The sequence below is a fragment of the Thrips palmi genome, unplaced genomic scaffold (assembly GCF_012932325.1).
Source record: "Thrips palmi isolate BJ-2018 unplaced genomic scaffold, TpBJ-2018v1 HiC_scaffold_17, whole genome shotgun sequence".
Taxonomy (NCBI): domain Eukaryota; kingdom Metazoa; phylum Arthropoda; class Insecta; order Thysanoptera; family Thripidae; genus Thrips; species Thrips palmi.
The window spans coordinates 8,263,666-8,285,279 of record NW_023144626.1 but is presented as its reverse complement, the minus strand read 5'-3'; the positions used below and the strand labels follow the sequence as shown (position 1 = coordinate 8,285,279).

The 21,614-nt window shown below is 54.3% G+C and overlaps 3 protein-coding genes across 4 annotated transcripts in view; 1 reads left to right on the top strand and 2 right to left on the bottom strand.

Annotated features, from left to right (window-relative positions):
* Positions 1-1,377: 1,377 nt before the first annotated feature.
* Positions 1,378-3,858, bottom strand: LOC117643296 (coiled-coil domain-containing protein 77-like). Its single transcript, XM_034382106.1, has 6 exons — positions 3,217-3,858; positions 2,836-3,141; positions 2,465-2,746; positions 2,210-2,382; positions 2,003-2,131; positions 1,378-1,924 (listed from the first exon to the last, which is right to left on the bottom strand). The coding sequence occupies exons 1-6, from the start codon at positions 3,478-3,480 to the stop codon at positions 1,663-1,665; spliced, it is 1,416 nt and encodes a 471-aa protein (XP_034237997.1). The 5' UTR covers positions 3,481-3,858; the 3' UTR covers positions 1,378-1,662.
* A 71-nt stretch (positions 3,859-3,929) lies between these two features.
* LOC117643297 (zinc finger Ran-binding domain-containing protein 2-like) lies at positions 3,930-8,174 on the top strand. 2 transcript variants are annotated; one of them, XM_034382107.1, is made up of 7 exons: positions 3,930-4,166; positions 4,748-4,800; positions 5,021-5,129; positions 5,221-5,380; positions 5,460-5,582; positions 5,902-6,239; positions 6,328-8,174. In XM_034382107.1, the coding sequence occupies exons 1-7, from the start codon at positions 4,114-4,116 to the stop codon at positions 6,401-6,403; spliced, it is 912 nt and encodes a 303-aa protein (XP_034237998.1). In that variant the 5' UTR covers positions 3,930-4,113; the 3' UTR covers positions 6,404-8,174. The 2 variants fall into 2 exon arrangements, with proteins under 2 accessions (XP_034237998.1, XP_034237999.1); XM_034382108.1 differs by lacking the exon at positions 4,748-4,800.
* A 402-nt stretch (positions 8,175-8,576) lies between these two features.
* Positions 8,577-21,614, bottom strand: part of LOC117643999 (mucin-2-like) — a 53,498-nt gene continuing 40,460 nt past the window's right edge. The window contains exons 2-9 of the mRNA XM_034383186.1: positions 15,768-18,996; positions 14,822-14,956; positions 14,192-14,362; positions 11,413-11,599; positions 11,033-11,214; positions 10,549-10,683; positions 10,352-10,463; positions 8,577-10,255 (exon numbers count right to left, since the gene is read on the bottom strand). Coding sequence (XP_034239077.1) covers positions 9,885-10,255; positions 10,352-10,463; positions 10,549-10,683; positions 11,033-11,214; positions 11,413-11,599; positions 14,192-14,362; positions 14,822-14,956; positions 15,768-18,996 — 4,522 coding nt within the window. The 3' untranslated portion in view covers positions 8,577-9,884. The remainder of the gene's footprint in view (positions 10,256-10,351; positions 10,464-10,548; positions 10,684-11,032; positions 11,215-11,412; positions 11,600-14,191; positions 14,363-14,821; positions 14,957-15,767; positions 18,997-21,614) is intronic.

Genomic DNA, 21,614 nt, shown 5'->3' with positions numbered 1-21,614 from the left:
CTCTTTGATTCCAATGCCTCCTCAAGGCCCGTTTCCAACGCTGGCAACTCTGCACTCAGCGACGGACGCGGGCTGGGCCATGTTTCGTTTTGCAGTGCAGGCGAGCTTGTGTCGGGCCCGAAATGGCATACTACGGTCATGTGTGGTCTAGCCCTTAGTGGTAATGGTAATGGGAGGTAGGCCGCCGGGGCGCGGCGCCGCAGCGGCGTGCTGCGTGCGGCCTACGCACCGCATGGCAGGCGCTCGGCGCCCCGCGCTCCGCCTCTGGCTGCGGTTTAGCGTTGCGGTGCCGGTGCTTTGAAGGCGCCACGCCTCGCCGCGCCGCGCCACGCCGAGGCACGGCAGTGTCAACACGCGAGCGAGGCGTCGGCGCTCTGCCACTCCAGGCGGCGCGGTGCGGTGCCGCGAGTAAACCGGGCCGACGCTGACGGAGCGCGGAAACTACGTCAACGGCGGACTTAACGACGATCCATACTTTACGGTTTGGCACAGTTTTTTTTTCGCGTCGCCGCGCTTGCATTATTTGCACGTCCGCGCCGTGAAAGCATGATTAATTCCTTGGCGCGTGTCGCTTCGGCTGTTTCGGCGCCGTGCCGCTCTTTTTCATGAGGGTAGACTCCCAACGCAATCCCTGAATTTTCACCCCTGACAAAAAAAATGGAACGAGTCGAGTGACACAATGGTAAAAGAAATGAAAAGTGCAACTTTTTTTGTGGCGGTGGGTACGCGAGCCCTGCGCCATCACCATCGCCCGCCGTTCCGTTCCGGAGGTGGAGGCCCCTGGGCGCCCCTGGGTCGCAGGCCGCCCGCCTAGTCCCCAGTCCGCCTACCGCGGTCACCTGTTCTATGCATTCACGCGGTCCGCGTCGAGGCAGAGGCTGGTCGGAAGGGGGGAGGGGGAAGGGCGAGGGGGTCTCCGAGGCGGCGTGGTGGACTGACGCTCGTGGATCGATAACCGCCCCCTCCTGCATGTCCGCATCGCCCCTCCCGGCCCTGCGCCCGGCCCTGCGGCCCCCTCCGCCCTTCCAGCCTCGGGTCGGGTCAGGGTTTGCGGCGTCAAGGCAAAACACTAGAGCCGCAGGGCCTTCCGGGCCTCCCTGGTGCCCTATGAGGGCTTGCGCTGCGCGGGCTGCGCGGGGTGGGGGAATGTCAGCCGGGGTAGCTGCCGCTGCCGCCGCGCACGCCGAGCCAAGCGCAGGCCGCGGCCCGGCCGCAGGTACGCGATCGCGAGGCCACGCCAGGTCTCCGTCCAGGGGGACAAACACAACTAATTTTATTTAATTTTTTTTTTTACATTTTTTTTCCACAATAAAATTTGTTTAGTTCATGTCTCTTTAATAATTTTATGGAGGGTAGAGTGATTAGAGTGTTGATCAATTCACTTTGAAGGTATTATTTAATACGCAGGAGAGATGCACAGTTACGGTACATACACAAACACACAAGCAACAATTACAAGATGTCACATGGAGACTTCCAGGAATGATTTATTCCTAGTACTTTACCAGGTCAATAAGTTAATTATAGAAGTACATATCATAAAATATAAAATTTGGTAAACAATAATGTTGTAACAATTGTGTACAGAGATATTTAGAACACAAAAAAATGTTTTGAACACTGTACATCTGAAATAAAATATCTGAGAGATCCAAAAATGTTTTACTCATCATTTCCTGTTAATTTCAATTCTGATTCCAGGCTCATCACTCGACTATGGATAAGTTTTAGTTCCTGTTCTAACTGCCTTGCTCTTTCTACAGTGTCACGGGCAGATGAAACTAGTCCAGTGTTCACACTTGCAGATTCAGTAGCTACACTTCTAGAGACACTTGTTGTTGTGCTTGGTCTTGCATTTACTTTTGTGAAGCCTCTCTCAAGGTCTCGCAATCTTGAACGCATCAAGCGAATATCTGATCGAAAGCTGCAACATATTCCGACATATAAAGATGGTGAACAAAGGTCATATCAAGCAGCAGTGCAAAATTTTGATGAAACTTACCCCTCAGCTTCAAGGACACGCCGACGGTCCAGTTCATTATATTTATTGCGTAGATAGGTCACCTGAGATGCCATCTTCTGTACACGACTTTTGAACTGGTTTTTACTTGATTCTGCTTGATCTCTTAATCTGAAATTGATTGCACAGATTAAATTAAGGAAATAATCCAAAATAATACTTCTTGAGAGCAACAGAAAAAAGAAATACCTTGCTACTTCCTGCTCCATGACAGAGCATTGTTCCTGGTACATAGAAAGCATTCTATCTTTTTCAGAGAGCTGGCTTTTTAAGACGGACAGCTCACCACAACTTCTTGCAGACCGTACTCCTGCACCAGGGACCACAGTGCCATCGTGAGTGAACACTTCCCCTAATTGTTCCTGGAGATTAAGAGAGATGATTACTTTCATGGCTCTTGTGAATGCAACTGACAGTCATTTTTAACATTATCAGACACTACACCTTGCAAAGGTCCAGATTTCGGATGAGACGGTCTTTCTCAGTGGCCCATGTTTCCTCATTGCCATACAAGTCCTTTTTGGATTGAACTAAGGCTGCTGTCAGGTCACATACCCGTGACTGGGTTTTCTGCAAACGGGCTGTGAGTGATTCAAATATTTGCTCATGTCTAGCCTGCTCAGCAACACGCTCAGCACGAGCAAGTTCTCGATCTTGCAACAGAGCAGCTGTTTCATCTCGGTAAAGTCGGATTTGTTCTGACAGTTGAGCTTGAAGTGACTGAATCTGAAATAATTAAATGGCATGATAGATCCTCAATATAAAACATAGGCACCTTCCACAAATTATACATGCTCTACAAGATAAGAACTTACCTTTAATTTCAAAATATCAATGTCATCAGTGGATGAATCTCCTTTATTGAAATCTGATTGACTGTTTTCCTTATTGGATCCCACTTTTGAATCAGTACTTTTCAATTTTTTCTTGTGAATGCGCTGGGGGATGATGGCAGACTTCTTAGAAGCTTCACTAATGAAAAAAGTCACCTCATTCTCAGTAATGCCGGATAATGACAAAAGCAGATCGATTTTCTTCCGGTCTTCCAGTTGCTGTAGCTTTAGTTTATCATTTTCAGCATAGAGGCGAAGAGCTTGCTCTCGCTCTTCAAAGACATAAACCTGAAATACAACAATAATAATTTACCAGGAACAAAAATGACAAACAAAGTGCACACAAATAAGTAAACAACTCACCTGTAGATCACTGACGGCCTGTTGAAGCCGAGAAACCTCATTATTTCTTTGAACAACTTCTTGCTGCAGTCGACAATCTGCATCGAAAAGTGATCTACACTCATCCACCCGACTGGATAAGTATTCGTAGTCACGATTCAGAGTAGACAGTTTGGTACGGTAATGGCCAACGAGTTCTTTCGACACGGGTAATTGTTTCATTTGGTGCTCAGTGCAATTTGACAGGTCGGACGTGATCCGTTTATGTTTCATTTTAGTGGTCATTTTGATTGACACTGACAGGTTACACAAGTCTCAGCCAGTTCCGACGCAAATTACACACACACCTTTTTCAACGAGCAAACAGTTTCATCCTCAACAGCCCGCAGGCAATTCAAAGAACTGTCAGAAACCTTTGTAAACAGGTAAAATTAAAAATGTAAACAAGTAGCAAGCGTCCGTCAAGCGTCAACGTGATTTTTTAATTTTGTTGCCAACATAGAAACTGCAAATCATGACTATCTACTTAAAGTATCTCGTTTGAACGGGATATTCACAGTAAAACACATTCATCCAGCTCTTTTGGGTTTAATTCCGGCCTTTTATTCAAAAAAAACCAGATTTGATCTTTTCTAGGAGAGGTTTGTTCTTTTAAAAATGAGCGACAATGACTATTCGCACCGTGGTGCGCGGTGCGAACAACACGTGTCTACTATTCGCACTAGGCATGGTGCGAGTATCAAAACAAAAGTCGGTCGACGAAGAAGACCGAGCCTTTTTGCCGGAGCTTGCCTTGCCGTTGCACCTTGAAGTTTTCGTGTCAATGTTTATATTTATTGTTCTTAATTGGTCTCATTGGAGTTAAACCTTGTACTACCCGTTTGAAGAGTATTTATTTGGTCCGTTTCGTCGTGCGAAATGGATAAAAAACACAAAATGAATGAGGGTGACTGGATCTGCTCAGATGCGTCGTAAGTTCTCATCTGTTTTCAATTTGTCGCAACTGATTAATACGAAAAGCTTTCATTTAGACGGTGGCAACTCATCTGATTGATGCAATTTTTCCCCTTATGTAATTTGGTTTGATTATGGGTAAAGTTTGAGCAGCGCTGTCGTGTCTCAACGCCCGTCGTGCTCGGCAGCGTTTGTTTTCGCACCAATTCTATCAAATTTTCCCACTATTATGGTCTTCTTAATGGCCCACAATTCGACTACTTTTCAAAACTTGATTCGCCCAAGGCTTTCATGACCTGTCAAAGACTAAACTTAACCAGATTGGCAGCGTGTGTTTCTGAAAGTCTGCCATTTTGTTGAGGTTATACACCTTTCCTTGTTTTGTGTACATTACTTCTGAAACACAAACCCTTGTCATCCAACCTCAATTTTTGTCTTTAGAATTGAAAGCAATGTAAAGTATTCGTCCATATTTATCTCTTTTTCTGATGAATGCTGTCTGTTCTGGTTATGACCAATGTGCATCAAAGCTAAGTGACATTTTACAAACGAATGAATCCAGATTGTAAATGTTTCACTGTGTTGTTTGTCTTACCAGGTGCGGTAACCTGAACTTTGCTCGGCGGACCTCTTGCAATAGATGCAACAGAGGTATAGTTAAGAAATTTGTAGTTGCTGTGGTATTTAGTATTTGTGCCTTTCACAAATTTTGCCTAGTAACTAAGACTCAAATGTCTTAAGTATCTTTCTGATTGCAGCAAATGCAACATTTAGAGACACTGCAGAAATTTTTATCTGAATTTAGTTTTTTTTGCCAGGGTTGTTCGCAATAACTTTTTATCAAGTAAGTCATTAAAAACCTTTGTTTTAGATCGAGAGGAGTCACCACAACAGAAAAAGAAACTTTGTACAGAAATTGGCAAAGTAGCAGCTGAGAAAAGCAAAGGGCTCTTCAGTGCTGATGATTGGCAATGCAACAAGTAAGTATACATTTTTTTTTTTTTCAGAATCAGCTGTTAATTAGTTTCCAAATTATTCTCCAACAATAGCTTGATTTTTACCTGCCACTAGGTGCGGAAATGTCAACTGGGCAAGACGTAGCACCTGCAACATGTGCAATGCTCCAAAGTTTGGTGAAATTGAGGAACGCACAGGTTATGGAGGTGGATACAATGAAAGAGGTGTCGTAGAGTACATCAAAAGAGAGGAATCCGACGACGAATATGATGAGGTGCTCTATTTATGTATTGCTCTGGTATTACATTGCTCTCTTGAAGGCAGCAATGTTAACAACTTCCTTCCTTTCCCAGTTTGGTCGTCGTAAAAAAAAGAAAGAAAGTAATGGGCGTTCTAAATCAGTGAAGAAAGAAAGTGCTCCACGAAAGAAACCTTCTAAAGATGAAGAGGAAGGGGAGGAAGATGAAGATGAAGAGGTAAGAGTCAACTAGTGCTATAGTTGGTTCAGTCAAAGTTGGTGGGACTAGGACCAAAGAAAACCTTAAACAGCCGACTCTTTTCAGGGGGTCTCAGAGTGCTAACTGCGCCCGTTCCGGTCATTATAAGGAGTCGATCCCTTTGTAAGGTGCAGGTTCCGGCCCATCTTGGGGACTGTTTGCCACACTCATAATGTCACAAAGAATAGGCCTGCATAGCAAAGGATCGCCGGCCCGCCAACTTTGACTGAACCAACTATACTTAGTGACATTCTCAGTAAAAATGACTTTAATATTTCTCTTTTTCCTACATTTCAAGGAGGATGATGGTGATCTTTCCAAGTATGATTTGAGTGATTGGGGAGTTCCTGGTTCAAGTAAAGATGAGGATAAAAAAGAAACTGGGGATAAAAACAAAACTGCCAAGTTATCAGGCAAGGATAAACAGCCTAAGAGGTCAAGTTCACGATCCTCAAAATCAAAATCCAGATCAAGGTCACGCTCACGCTCAAGGTCCAGGTCTACTTCTCGATCTTACAATCGCTCCAGAGGTCGATCAAGAGACGGCCCTTCAGATTCACGTAGACGTTCCCGCTCTCGTTCTCGTTCACGGAACCGCTCGAGAGACTACTCTTCAAAGAAGTCTCACCAGTCAAGGTAATGTGAAATTGGTAAACATCAGTTATTAGTTATTTGAAAATGATTGTTTTGTGTTCACTGTAGCTCTTTCATACCTGCTTTTCAGATCTCACTCATCACATAGCAGCTCTGGTTCTCATTCACCATCAAGAGTGAAGTATGGTTCTAGCAGTCGTAAATAGAGCTCTCTTAATGCAAAATTGGCATCTAGCTGATAAATATATAGTTGCCAAGTACAATTCAAACAACCACAATATGAAGAGAATTCGTTTCCGTAGTCATGTTTTATAGAAAGTTTCCCATGGTTTTTAAAACTAGCAAACTTTGGATATTTCTCTTTGTGTTTTCTTTTTACGACTTTTATACTTTTTTTGGATGAATTTGCGCAACAGGAGCAACCCAACAGGCCTCTTAAATGTAACTTAGTAAGAGACTGTTGTGTAAGTGTGCTGTGCATAGTTGTAAATCTACCTATTATAGCAGTTCTTATATCTTTTAGGAGAGGAAGAACATTTATGTACAAAAGACCTTTCACAAATGGGCGACAATAGAAAGGCTCTGCTCAATATTCCTTTGTATCATGTCACTTAATGCTCAATCTAATGAGCGCACCCAATTTCAATATTTTCAGCTGTTTCAATTTGAAATTCACAGTTGTACACAATGGGCTTTGTTTACATAACTGTGTCCTATATTACTCCGGATCTTTTTAATAATTTTTTTTATTTTTTGGTGATAAGTTTCAATAAGTGTGGAGACAATAAGACTCATGAGTATTCTTACCTCCCTTATAGAGACCAAGTCTGTCCATCTGGTGTTAAGTGGATTACCAAATTACAATATAAACTTAGTAGACTTGTAATAGTATGTAATGTTTAAACTGTAGCAATAACAACATTTTAAAAATGAATGTTAAGGCTGAAAGACATCTTTTCTTTAGCTTTTTTTCCAAATGTACTTCTGGTTTAGTAATGCTGATGTCTAGGAATATGAAACTAGGTGTTGCGAAGAATGCTTTTTTTTTCTTTCACATCATCATTTCATTTTTATACCTCCAAATAATTGCAAGAAACATACACCTTAAAATTAAAAAAAATAATCATCTGAATATGGACATGGTTTTATGGAACTCACAATTCAATTTGTATCGTAATGAATGAATTGTAATTTGCTGAGCCAAATTATGTGCTCTTGAGTCCCAAATGTAGGCACGGACTACAACCACAAATAGCATATACCTGTCCGGCGCACTCCAAATACGTTCTGATACCTCCTGATGCCACCCGGCGTGTACCTTATGGTTGACCATGCTCTACTTTGTTGAATCAGTGTTTGAATCAGAAATCTGTCTTTTAGTCATTTCTTACAAGTTGATAGGTGTGCAAACAATTCATTCCTCCTCTGTTTCAGGAGCTTGATAGAACTTACTTTCTCTCCATTACTTGTGCTACGTTTGGTCTGTAAAGCAGTGTTTTAAAAAATTAGTCTTCTGAGCTGTTAGTATTTGTATTGCATGTGTATATATGGCATGAAAAAGACTCATACATTGAGTGTACTGTCCATAAATTTTGACAGCTGCAAAGCACTGCAAAGTTTAGGCAACTACTGAAAAGTAATCATAATTTTTAAAAGATGTCAGCATAGTAAACTGATTTGCTCCACACAGAGACCCTCTATGACTTTGCAACTACCTGTATTAAAATTGATCATATACATTTCTAACGTAGCTTCTGTTCGGTAACATTTTTGCTATGATATGCAGCTGGTTAAAAATGAAATAACGCCCCTTTGATTTTTAGCTTTCAATGTTTTGTTGAAGTTAAGGTAAAACTCAAAGTGTTTTGATCATATTTGTGAAATGTTCTCCTATTTTCATTATTGAATGACATAGTGTATCCTACGCAGAAATTCACATTAAAACAATATTAAAAGTCATGAAAATGGTAGTTTTTACCAGGCGTGTTGATGTTTTATGCAGAACACCTCTCAAATCCGGTACCATCCACCCAGGCAAGTGGGTCTTCTCTTCAGTCCTCCTCTCATGTCGAATGGGTGGTCTACATTCCCTACATCTTCCCTGTGACTTGTTACAGCCGTGGTCCTCCTTCGTGGCGTACCAGCGCCAGCGGTACCGCCAAGCAGTCTAGCCTCTCAATTCAAGGAGGGGGTTCGGCAGCGTGTCAAATGGGTGGCCTATCTTGGCGGCGCGGCTCTGGTTTAATTGATTGAGTGCTGAGCCTAATGTTTCCATAGTTTTATTGCTGCGTAAGTTAATTTTTGTTTTCCGTTCCTCCATTCCCAGGCACTCCCAAGTTTTTTCATTTAGGATGGGACATTAAATTATGAAACATGAAGTACGAACAATTTCTCTTTATTTTGTATCAACAGAATACAAACGACCTAGTTGTGTCACAACAATTTTTGCACAGAGTTCTAGTAGTTAGTTCTATATACGTTTAGTCCAGATAATCAAAATAAGTACAAAACATAGTAAAAGCAGACAAGTACAAAAAGACAAAATAATAAAAACAGCTATATTTTCACTTGAGAGCAGATTGTCAATTCTGAGTAATTTTGAAGTCAACAAAAATAGTGTGACACAGCTTTTCTTTAAATAGTCAAGTCACATCAGTTCAGTCTCAATAAATTCATCTCACTTTTGGCATGCAATATTACTTTAAATGCAATGTTCATATTTACACAACAACTTATTGACATATCAATCTCTGTACATAAAGTAACATCCATGTTCAATTTCTGCATGATACAACTATACAATATTTATGGACATATACAGTAGAGTACTACTGAAAGGGCAAATCTATGATACACAATGAAACAAGTTACCATTCTATCAACAATTTATGTACACAAAAACTTGTTCACAAAAGTTTGGGCACTTAAATACAAGAGGGTAAAGAAGTGCACTTGTTGGACAAATTCATCTTTTTTTAAATCTTTGGTCTTTAGTTAATTTTATTTGCACATTTGCGTGCACACACCTACTGGCCTTCAAACCACAGCTAAAGGAAACTAGTGACGATTTGTCCTGTCAAACTAACTGCTATGTTATGGAAACAGAAAAGTAAAAAATACAAGGTATAGAAATGGCAATATATCTAGATTTCAGGAAGACATTTGACTGCAATCATGATGACAGAACAATTTATTTGCGTTGCCGCTCCTACTTCTATCACTGCTGAATTCTTGTTATCTATTCATATTAATGAAGGAAGATCAGAAGTCTTGACAAGTCTAGATCACATCAACATGATTTCAACTATCATAAAAATGGTCCCCAATGACAAAATATTGGGAGCCCATGTCATTAAGTTACAGTGTCTTGATTTTGTGGGAGCATTTGGATGACATTATATTGATGTCTCTTGAATCGTCATGACTTTAGATTGTCTCTAGACTATTCTACAATCGTAAAAAAAAAGGCATGGTTATCACCCGTCTCAACAGTCCACACAGACACAATGAAACACATTCCCAAACAACGAAAGGGGCGAGTCAAACCAGCCCTCGCATGTTTCCCTCCCTTCTGGGCAGGGAGGCCAACCTTGAGGCCAATCTCGCATCGCAGCGCACTCCTACCAAAATTAAAATAATGACTAAAACCGGGTGAGGATGACTGGGGCCGCACAGGGAACACAGGGGTCATACGTCCGCCTCGTCCCTCAAGGCGTTCCCGAGGGGGTTGAGCATCACGGGTGCGGACGACCCCCCGCCCCCGCGACCGTCCTCGCGACACACGCCGCCCACCGCGTTGCCCGCGTTGCCCGCCTTCGAGTCCATGGCGAAGCCCTCCAGGTCCACGTAGGAGCCGGCCCGCACGCCGTCCTCCAGCAGGTCGGCCAGGGCGCGGCGCAGCTCGGCGAAGTCGGGCCTCTTGGCGGGGTCGGCGTGCCAGCACCGCAGCACGATGCGGAACAGCTCGGGACGGCAGTGCGCGGGCCGCTCCAGGCGGTAGCCGTCGCGCACGCGACGCAGCACCTCGCGCGCGCCCATCGTGGGGTACGGGGTGGAGCCTGCGACACGGGGACAACGAACACAAGGTTAGGCGCCGTTGGGCCACCGGGGAAAGCCCCATGAGGGAGAGGGCGATGAAGGCAAGTGATACGTACCGAGCGTCACGATCTCCCACATGAGGATGCCGAAGCTCCACACGTCGCTCTTGTGTGTGAACACGCTGTAGATGAGGGACTCCGGCGCCATCCACCGAATGGGCAAGGCCCCCTGCACAGACAGACCAACAGCGTGTTAACTCTGCGTCTGCAGGTTCCTTTCTCATCTCCACTGGCGAACTTCGCGTTGGCCCCACCTTGTTCTCGCGCTGCTCGTACACCTGGCCGCAGCCGGAGTCGCGGACGCTCCTCGACATGCCGAAGTCGGCGATCTTGCACAGCTTGTTGTGGTCCACGAGCACGTTGCGGGCAGCCAGGTCGCGGTGGATCACCTGCAGCGCCAGACAGCAGTCGTTAGACAAGACCAGGGTGTCGCACAGTCGGCCAGAAGACCGGTGGGGACGGCCAAAACTCTAACGCGTTTGGAGCTCCAGAGTAGCTAAATGGGACTCGAACAGAACGTGTGACCCCACCAATGGATTCCTCGTTCGGAGAGCAATCCATTGGTGGGGTCACACGTTCGGTTCGAGTCCTGCTTAGCGACTCAAAAGCTCAAAACGCGTCTGGAGTTTTGGGCGCCTGACGGTCTTCCGGCAAATCCACTGTGCATGTGCATCGCCGACTGGGAGTATCGCCGGGCGTTCAGCAGGGGGTATTGCCGACGCAGGCCGCAGGACTTACGCCTTTGGACGCGAGGTACTCCATGCCGCGCGCCACGCAGAAGGCGAACACCGTCAAGTCCCTGGACGTGAGCGCGTCCGAGTCCTCGGAGAAGTTGTAGTAGTCCTGCCGCGTGCGGTGGTCACGGAGGAAGGCCAGCAGCTTGCCGTACATGACGTACTCCATGATGAGCAGGAATGGCTCTGGAAACACAAAAGGGGACGGGTTAGCGCCTGTCGGATGTCGGGCAGGCAAGCCCGTCGCACAGCGGTGGTGTGCGGACTGCCTGACAGAGCGCCTGCACTGTAGGCAAGCCCGTTACACAGCCGTGGTGAGCGGGACTGCATATCCCGCGATTCACAGGCGTTCCACCAAAACAGACACACCCTTGTTAGGCTTACCCTTCTCCGTGCAGCAGCCCAGCAAGGTGACGACGTTGGGGTGCGCGCCGAGCTGCTGCATGATGCCCAGCTCCTGCAGCAGGTCTTCGCGCTCGCGCACCGAGGCGCCCTCCTTGACGGTCTTGACGGCCACGAGGCGAGTCAGTCCGTGGTGGCCGCTGATGTCGTCCGCCTCCGCCTTCCACACCTGGAAAAGGGAATCGGGTTCAAGACAACCACCGCACAGTCCTGTGGATCGCCAAGCTATCCCCGAGCACGCTCCGGCCGTAGACTCGTTCCGTCGCTGTGTCTCTCTCACGCCTCGAACAACTGCGGGGCGCCCCGTGAGTGCGACAGAGGCAGAGCCAGGCAGAGCGACGAGACGACCTGCAGGCTCAAGGACGCGGTGACTTTGACACGAACACGACCCGAAGCTCGCTGGGAATCACAACACACACGCGCGAATTTCGGAAATCACGCGCAATCAGGCGCCTTCAAGACACGACCCGCCTCCAGCAGCACTTACAGTGCAGTGCAGCGCGCCGCGCGCCAGCGAGTCGCGCACGTGAGCGTCTGCCGCGCGAAAGCCATACTCACATTCACCAGCGGAATGGTTTCCGAACCGTCGCTCCGTCTCTCTCTCTCTCTCTCTCTCTCTCTCTCTCTCTGAGGGCGTCCCGCGGGGGCGCGAGCGAGTGAGGCTGCACTGCCAATGGACGCTTCGTTCTGCTGCCACGCCAGTCATTTTGTAACGGCGTACACATGTAATGCGGGTCGAGTTCGTTTGCGTGCCGGGCTTTCAATCAGCGCGGAGCACGAATAGGGGCGCGGCGTGGCGCGGCGTGGCGTGGCGCGGCGTGGCGTGACGTGGCGTGGTGCGGCGTGGCGTGGCGTGGCGTGGCGTGGCGTGGCGCGGCGTGGCGGGTTAAGCCCCGCGCTGACCCGAGCACGAACGCACGATACGCCGCGGCAATGCCCGCCTCGTCTCGCCTCGCTTGCCCAGGAAACCCCATCGCATTTCTCAACGACCAAATAATGACGAGGAACCGCGGCAGTGCTCTGTCTCTCTCGCACTCACGGGGCGTGCCGGCGTGCCGCAGGGGGTGCAAGAGAGGCGGAGCGCCGAAGCGCTATTTCGAATCAGGAATGGGACTCGTACAATACGTGTGACCCCACCAATGGATTGCTCTCCGAACGAGGAATCCATTGGTGGGGTCACACGTTCGGTTCGAGGCCTGTTTAGTGACTCTGGCGCTCAAAACGCGTCTAGTTGTGCCCACCTCCACCGGTCTTCTGGCCCACTGTGCGAGGCGTGCCGTGGTGTGGCGGGGGCGGGAGTTGAAACGCCTCCAGGGCGGCCGCTGGCGAGGCCGCTGGCCGGCGCCTCCGCAGGTCTACCCAACGCGCCCACCAGGTGCCCGGGGCAGGGCCAGGCCTCTACAGCAGGCCAGCAGGCCGGCCGGCCGGCTAGCGCCTTGCCGCGCAGTTCACTGAGTCACGACCAAAGGGCGGGCCGCCGATAAGGATTCCATTACCAGCGGCTGTCTCTCTCGCACCGCTACGCCGCTATGGAGCGCGTCGCGAGTGCGAGAGAGACAGAGCTACGAAACCCTTATAAGCCTGCTGGCTTGGCTAGCCGCAGCGCGTGTGTGGCGGCCCAGTCAGGACAACACGGCGGCCACAAAGGACTGGAAATTATTTTGATTTAAGGATCGAATCCCGTTGGAATGGGAACGAAAACGCCCGGCAGCTGGGCCCGGCCAAGCCCTTGGCCAAGCTGCCGCCGCAGGCTAGGCCTCAGGCTAGGCCGCAAACGCGGACGCCACGAGGCAGTGGCACTCCCGGCGCCCAGATTCGGCTGGCCGACTCATTCCGAGAGTCGCCTTCGACGCTCTGTCTCTCTCGCACCTATGGGGCGTACCCTATGGGTGCGAGAGAGACAGAGCGACGAAAACGACTCTGGGAGTCAGTCTGGTCCAACCTGTAGGCTGGTTCCGTCCGAACAGTGAGTGCTTTCCAGCGCTGTCTCTCTCGCACCCCCGCAGGGCGACACGCGAGTGCGAGAGAGACAGAGCGACGATTCGGAAGCAGCCCGCTGGTCCAACCCGACCGGGCGCTAATCCAAGCCGAATAGCCGAACGGCCGAACGGCCCACTGCGCAGTCAAGCCGCAGCCAATCGCTTCCGGGGCAACGAGCGTGGGACTGTCACGCCTGCGGTGCACAGTGGGCCAGAAGACCGGTGGCGGCGGCCAAAACTCCAGACGCGTTTTGAGCTCCAGAGTCGCTAAATGGAACTCGAACCGAACGTGTGACCCCACCAATGGATTGCTCTCAGAACGAGGAATCCATTGGTGGGGTCACACGTTCGGTTCGAGGCCTGTTTAGTGACTCTGGAGCTCAAAACGCGTCTAGAGTTTTGGCGAGGGAGACAGAGCGACGAAAACGACTCTCAGTGCGCGCTGCAGGCTGCAGCGGCCGCTCCCGGGCCTCTCTGGGCCGCCCCGCAGCAGTGAGGCAAGCTGGCCAGCCCGTCCTGGAGTGAGTCCTGGCCCGAACCTGATCCAGTTCTTTCCACACCTAACACTCGCGCGCACACACACACACACACACACGCTCACACGGGCTGGGCTACACACACGCCGACACCTTCTGCTCCACCCGGGACGGGTCCATGTTCGCGGCGGCGGCCACGCTCTGTCCGAAACGGACTATGCGATTGGGACAATACACTTGAGCGGGCGAGGAGCGGGTCGTTCTACTACGCTTGAAGAAAGTGTATGATCCAAGGGGGTATCGTACCTGTCCGAAGTTGCCCTGGCCGAGCAGCGTCTGCAGCCTCAGCTTGTCCCGCGGGAACTCCCAGCGCGTGGGCGCGGGCATCTGCAGCACGCGGTCCCGGTCCCAGTCGCGGTCCCGCGGCTGGTCCTTCTGGTCACGCGGCTCCCGCTCCAGGTCGCTGTCCTCCCAGGCCTGTCAACAACACGGCGATGAGTTACAGTCCTACAGCAGACACATTCCGAGAGTCGTCTTCGCCGCTCTGTGCCTCTCTCGCACTCACGGGACGTCCCGTTTAGGTGCGAGAGACACAGAGCGGCGAAGACGACTGTCGGAATCAGTCAATAGAAAGCCCGCTATCTGTGCGCGAAAATCTGCGAACACCATGACATGCACAATTTAGCGCTGTTGGAATCAGCTGGACAAGGCGCACAGTGGGCCAGAAGACCGGTGGAGGCGGTCGAAATCCTGGACACGTTTTGAGCTCCAGAGTCGCTGAAAGGGACTCGGACCAAACGTGTGACCCCACCAATGGATTCCTCGATCGAAAAGCAATCCATTGGTGGGGTCACTCGTTCGATTCTAGTCCTGCTTAGCGACTCTGGAGCTCAAAACGCGTCTCCGCCGGTCTTAAATCCACTGGGCGGCGCGTACCTTAGGCGGCGTGGGCGGCGTGGGCAGGTGCGGCAGCGGCCTGGGCAGCTTGGCAGTGGGGGCGGCGTCGGTCCGGCCGACGCGAGCCCTTCGGTGGCAGCTGAGCTCGGACGACGAGTCGGACTCGTCGAGCACCTGAAAGAGCAGAGGCAACACGCTTACATTAGCCGGCCCGAAACGAGACAACAACACAACAGCCAACATCGCACGGAATCAAGCGCTTGCGAAAGGCCGCCGGCTAAATTCGAAACCAATTCAGCCATTGGTGCGTGAGAAAAGCGATACGCAATGTAGGGCGAAGGCGGCGGCAGCGCGGCGCGGCGGCTCGTTCTCACGCAGTATCGGGATATTATGCGCGTTTGCGTTGCTGCGGACTGAGAGTCACTTTCGGCGCTCTGTCTCTCTCGCACTCATGGCGCGTCCCGTATGGGTGCGAGAGAGACAGAGCGACTGGACCCCTCGCTGCGCGGCTTGCTGGCTGGCGCTGCATTTTTCAGCAGAAACCTCGCGCCGGTGCGCGCCGAGCCACTTGTCAAGAACATGACGCGCCACGCGGCGCCACGCCACACCGGTCATTAGCCAACCAAAACAATACCGGCAGGTGTGCCGGCCCAGTGGGCCCAGTGCCCACCCACAGAGCCGCGGCCCGACGCGACCCCGGGGGGCTGCTTCCGAGCAGTGTGGGCTTTCGTCGCTCTGTCTCTCTCGCACTCGTAGGGCATTCCGCACTCGTGCGAGCGAGACAGGGCGACGGAGGCAGCCTGCAGAGACTCGGCACTGTAATTACCGCGTGGCCCGAATGCAAAACGGAGCGATGGGCACACTGGCAAACCGCTCCGAAAACACAAACGACTTGGGGATTTCGTTATACTTGGAATCGGCGGGGTCGCGTTGAAACAGATGTTGTTTTAAAATGAGAAACAGAAACGGGCGTCTGAAGACTCACCTTCTTCCTGCGGTTGATGAAGTAGCGCGCGGTGCACACCCCGGCCAGCGCGAGGGGCACGACGCCGAGGGCGAGCAGCACGTACGTGAGCACGCCGATGCCCGGCGGCACGACGCCGAGCTCGCGCTCCGTGGGCACCCTCTTGGCGTCCTGGTCCATGAGGGCGAAGTCCTGCTTGGACACGGCGCGGCCCCGACCCTTGGCGCCGAGCAGCAGCGGGTCGGAGTCCGACGGCGCCGCGCCGTCCTGGCCGCGGCCACGGCCCTGGCCCGCCTGGCCGCGGCCCAGCTGGCCCTTCTGCACGGGCGTGATGCTGGGCCGAGGCTGCTGGAACACGGGCCTCGGCGCCTCCGTGGTGGTGGTCGACGTGGTGGTCGACGTCGTGGAGCTCGACGTGAACGGCAGCACCGTTATGTCGGCATCGTCTGCGGGCTGCGCCGCCGAGGGCGCCACCGTCGTCATGGTCTTGAACACCTCCTTGGGGACGGGGATGGGTCGCTGCTTGTTGGAGCGCAGGCGGATGCTTTCGGCCGACACTGGCACCGGCGGGTTGGAGCGCGGCGGCTGCGGCGGCGACGCGGGCTGCGAGTCCAGCTTCGGTGCCGCCGCCGCCACGACCACCTCCTCCGTCACTTCCACCGGGGTTGGCGGTGTGGTGGTGGTGGTTGACGTGGTGGTTGTTGTAGTTGTGGTCGTAGACGACGGAGCTGGCGTGGTGGTTGTGGTCGATGAGTACAGCGGCGAGGGTTCCGTGGGGGGCGAAGGCGTCGTCGACGTGGTTGTGGTTGTCGTAGTGGACGTCGTCGTGTCGGTCCAGATGGCGCGGGGTTTGGCCTCCACTGCCGTGCCCTCCGAAGGCAGCACGTGGATGATGAACGGCGTGGGCGACTCTGCCTCTGGAGAGGGGGTCGTGGTGGTGGTGGTGGTTGTGGAGGTTGTCGTAGAAGTCGTGGTGGAGGCTGTGGTAGAGGCCGGAGCCGCGACTTCACTGACTGCAGCAGCTGTGGACGGCGGCGCCGCGGTCGTCGTGGAAGTCGTCGAGGTCGTGAAGAGGGCCGTGTCGAGCTGAGGCGTCGTTGATCGGAAGCGCGTGGGCGTGGGGCCCACAGTGGTGGTCGTCGATCGGTACCGCAGAGGCCGCGGCGACGCCGTCGACGTCATGGTCGTCGTAATGGGTGGTGACGTGCTTGTGGACGACGGCAGCACCACGCTCACCTCGCTGGTGTTGGTCACCACGGTGCGCGCGGGCTTCTCCTCCAGGACGAGCGGCAGCACGGGTGGAGGCGCTTCGGTGGGCGGCGGCGCCGGAGAGGGCGGGGCTGTGTTGTTGAAGAAGATCTTGATCACGTCCTGCAGGTTTTCCGTCGAGACCGGTGAAGCGAGGGAGACCTGCTCCTCCGCTGGGCCCGGCGTCGTGGGGGTGGCGGGCGCGGCCGGGGTGGCTGACGGCGAAGGCTGCTTGACGGACACGGACGTAACCACGGCCTCCACGACCTCGGGCCGGTGTTCGGCGCGCGCCGGCGTCTCGTACGCCACGTTGGCGAGTCGAGGCCCAACCAGGGGCTCCATGACGTCCACGTCGTCGGCGCTGGAGGAGCGGCCCACGACGAAGGCGTACGGGATCTGGGACTTGGGCGGCTTGATGAAGCCCAGCTCGGTGGGCGGCGTGCCCCCGGACGGCTCCTCGAAGCGCCGCAGTACGTACGCGTCGGTGGTGTTGTCCGCGGCGGGGCCGGTGGCGGGGCCGGAGGCAGCCACGGTGGACACGTCGGGCACGTCCTGGACTGGCGGAGGCTCGCTGCTCGGCGTGGACTTTACTTCCTCGCGCATGTTCGCAGTGTCCGGGCGCGCGCTCTGCAGCAAGGGCATGCTGCTCTGCTGCACTGGTTCGTGGACTTCGTGGACTTCTCGTAACTCCTGAACCATGCGGTGCACGTCGAGCTGGGCCGTCCGCCCTCGCTGCTGCGCCTTGTTCATCATGGCCTCCTTGGAGGGGGTCATCTCCAGCGTGCGTCTGGGCACCGTGGCCGCAGCTGGTGACGGCGTTCTCTCTTCGGGCTGCACGTCGACGCCGCTCGGCGCGGCCCACTCGGTCTGCGGGGCTGACGTGGACGCGGAGGGCGATTCGGTCGTGGTGGAGGTCCTGGGCGACGACGGCGTGCTGGTCGACACGGGCGGCACCTCAGTCGTGGGCGACGTCCTAGATGCCGAGGCCCTGGGCGGCGACAGCGTGGTGGTCCACACGGAGGCCACGGGTTCCAAGTGCGTCACGTTCGCCGGGGCTTCCGTCGCGTTGCTGAGCAGCGTCTTCCTCGTCACGACGAACTTCCGCCGCGCCGCCTTCTTGACCGAGGTGGGCGTCGAGCCGGCACCGCCAGAGCCCAGGATGACGAGGTTCTCTATGGTGCGCGCCGAGTCCCTCCGCCGCGTCGCCAGCTTGTTCTTCTCCACGACCTGCCTGTCGAAGCCCACGTCCATCTCCTCGTGGGTCTCCTCCTCCTCCGTCTTCCTGCCCTTCCTGTCCACCGGGGCGGCGCTGGACGGCGCCGGCGACACCCTTCGCAGCACGGACCGCCCCCACGTGGTCGACTCCACGATCAAGTTCGTCCCCGGTGAGCCGGCCGAGACCGGCGACCGCGTCGGGTCGGATGGAATCTTGCGGCCGAACTCGAGAAACGGCGTGAGGTGGTCGTTGTCGGGGAGCTCCCGCTGCAGCGGCCGGAAGTGGTTGTACAGCGAGTCCGTCATGACCACCGCCCCCGCCGCGTCGTGCTCCACGTCGGGCACCTCCGTGGACGTGGTTGTCAAGCGAAACTTGCCGCGGCCTCGGTATGGCACGGTGCTCGACGCCGGCGCCGAGGTCGTGCTGGGGGAGTCGGTGGTGGTAGAGCTGGTGGGCGCGGCCGCTGTGGTGGTGGTCGTCGTCTTGGCCCGGAGTGTGGTTGGACTAGCGGGCGGGCTGCTCACCGTGGAGGTGGCTTCCCGCGGTGGAGACGCTGTCGTCGACGAGAGGGTGGCGGTCGTGGTGGCCTCGCTGGCGGCTGCCGTCGTCGCTGCGGTCGTGGCCGCCGTCGAAGCGTTGTAGGCGGCGGCGTTGGCGACCGTCCGGCCCAGGACGACAGCGCCGGACTCGGCGCCCTCCAGGACGTCCGGGGGCGTGGTCGTCTTCCTCAGCTTGCGCACCCTCCTGGCGCGGCTCGCGAAGCCCGACAGCGCCGCCGTCGCCGGCCTGTCAGGGGCCGGTCCGGGGGGCGGTCCGGGGGGCGGTCGGCCCGGAACCGCGCCCTGCGTCTCGGCGGCCCCGACGGCCTCGGCGGGGTGGTCCAGGGCCGACTCCGGGGCCGGCGCCGGGGCTGGGCGCGGTGTCTCGCCGGCCGCCGCGGGGGCATCTGCAACACGCAACAAGGCGCACGTCAGTCAGGCGTCGGGGACTCGGCGAGGGACTCGGTCGGGGAGCCTGTTTGGCTTTCAGCCGGAGAAAGCCGCGGGCCTTGCGACACGCCGCGCCGCGCACGGCACACTGCAGACTGATTCCGAGAGCCGTTCTGGCCGCTGTCTCGCTCGCACCTGTACGGGACGCCCCACGAGTGCGAGAGAGACAGAGCGACGAAAACGACTCTCGGAATCAGTCTGCAGACGCCGTACCGGGCAGCGCGCGCATTGGCTTGCCGGCCACGCAAGGCGTAGCAAGGCGCAGCAAGGCGTCCGGGCAGTTAGTACCCAACACGCCTCGCGAGGCGGCAGCGCGCCCGCAGAATCCCTAACATCTGGGTCACTGCCACAGGCTCCAACTAAAACCACCATCTTAATCGGTTCGTCGTTGGTCACAGTCTGGCCTGATATTTGGGGCATGCATTATCGCAAAGATCTTCGTTGTACTCTACAGAATTTTCAAGTTCGTCTAAACGCAAGAGAAATTTTTCGCACTGCGTAAAATAACTCCCAGTCCCATTGCATTGCCATATGCTATTACCTGGTGCACATAGCACTTTGCACTTTTTCGTCACCCTGACCGCTCGCCCTCTATGTTTCATATGCCAGCGCGGTGCTCACGTCGCGTTGCAAACTTCCAAACATCTCACTTCTTCCACGGTCACTCAGACTCGCCGCATGGCGTGGCGCAGATTTATGGGCAGCGGGATCGACACCCCATCCAGTCCACCTGCCCAGCCCAGATCACTCTCGGCTCGGGCGCAACGCCCCGCCCCGCCCCGCCCCGCCCCGCCCAGGCAGCGGTTCACCTTGGCCAGGCCAGCAAACCTGCTCCAGTTTTAACCCGTCTAGGATCGACCACATCCGCGTCACATCGTCTGGCTGACAGGCGCGCGCGAGTTGTGCGACGCCCACCAGCACAAAGCTGCTTCTCGTGGCGCGAGGCCTGCCTGTCTCTCTCGCACTCACGGGGCGGCGCGGGACGGTGCGAGAGAGACGCCGCCGTTCGTCTAAATGTGCGTCGATGCGAAGGGCGAAGGGCTCGGCTTTCTTGTGCCGCACTCACTAGGCGTTGCGAAAGCCCAAGGCACCCCCCCCCCTCCCCCGTCGATTCGCAGAGTAGCAGTGAGCGCGTGGGAATGGGTCAGCGGGGTGGCCATCAAGGACTCCGCTCTGGAGATGTGTGCACGCCGCGCCACGCCGCGCCGCGCGCCCTGGAGAAAGGTGGCCGGCCGGCCGGGGTGTGGCGTCGTGCGCTACACTGTACTAGCACTGTACTCGCGGCCTCGAGACAATCGTTTCGATAGAGAACTCGTCTACACTCGGGGGCCGCGGTGGCGCCCGCAGAAATTTCAAAACAAGGGGAAGGGGGTCAAGCCATGCTTTTTGCCTACCTCAAGGCGGAATGCATTGCAATGGGCTCACTTTTCAGGCGATTGTTTAGTGGCAAAGGGAAAAGAGGGGGGGGGGACTAGCTATCAGTGCACACCCTTCACGAACGTCTAGTTATGCTTTGTTACATTACTTAGTTATACTGGCTCGCCAGGAACAAAATTCATTTCGCAGAGCCTTGCTTCCCCTACATTCATTCATAAGGCGTCATCAACGCCTGAGCTGAGCGGATCGTGAGTTTAGCGAGTTTTTCGGCGAACAGGTGTCACTGTTGTCCCGACGTCTGACGGTGGCCTTGTTTTAACTTTGGTGCTTAGAAAGACCTGGGCTCGTTTTTCCAGTGGGATCACCCCGGCGGCCGGCGAGGCACTGCGGGTCGCGGCCGCATGCAGAACGCCTGCCTCTTCTTATCTAACGTCTAATGAAACACGGCTGGCTTCGTGACGGCGCCGTCGGGGCCGTCGGGGCCCCGCGGCGGACGTCGCGCGGAGCTCCGCGGCTTTCGACTGAAATATGGCGTCAATGCAGCGATAGATGCCACTTGCACAACGCGATCCACCGACCAGATGGCGCCGCGGTCGCTACCGCCGTGCCCTTGGTGCCCTAGCGGCGCGGCCGGCCAGCAGACTGAGAGTCGTTTTCGTCGCTCTGTCTCTCTCGCACGCATGGGGCGTCCCGCACGGGTGCGAGAGAGACAGAGCGACGAAAACGACTCTCAGGCGCTCCTCAAACTCAGCAACGGCCCGTGACGCGCACGCTGTAAGGGTTTGTCCATAAAGCGCGCGTGATGGCGGGGCGGTACAACAAAAGGCAAAGCCCGTGCAAATCGCAAAGTGCGGCCCGCGGGCCCAGAAGTCCCAGTCGCTCTGTCTCTCTCGCACTCCTGCGGAGCGCCCCGTGAGAGCGACAGAGACGGGGCGACTAAAGCGCCGCGCGGTCTGCCGGAAGTGCAGCAAGCGCTTATTCAGTTTGCAAAGCGGCGCGGCGAGGCACGGCCAGGCACGGCGACGGCACGGCGCTCTG

Bases quoted from the DNA above. Each gene is read 5' to 3' on its own strand.
- LOC117643296 (XM_034382106.1), bottom strand. From the start codon at position 3,480: ATGACCACTAAAATGAAACATAAACGGATCACGTCCGACCTGTCAAAT. The intron at 2,383-2,464 runs GTGTAGTGTCTG...CTTAATCTCCAG, and splicing joins GAAATCTGGACCTTTGCAAG to GAACAATTAGGGGAAGTGTT. The intron at 1,925-2,002 runs GTAAGTTTCATC...AATATGTTGCAG, and splicing joins CGTGTCCTTGAAGCTGAGGG to CTTTCGATCAGATATTCGCT.
- LOC117643297 (XM_034382107.1), top strand. From the start codon at position 4,114: ATGGATAAAAAACACAAAATGAATGAGGGTGACTGGATCTGCTCAGAT. The intron at 5,130-5,220 runs GTAAGTATACAT...ACCTGCCACTAG, and splicing joins GATGATTGGCAATGCAACAA to GTGCGGAAATGTCAACTGGG. The intron at 5,583-5,901 runs GTAAGAGTCAAC...CTACATTTCAAG, and splicing joins AGGAAGATGAAGATGAAGAG to GAGGATGATGGTGATCTTTC.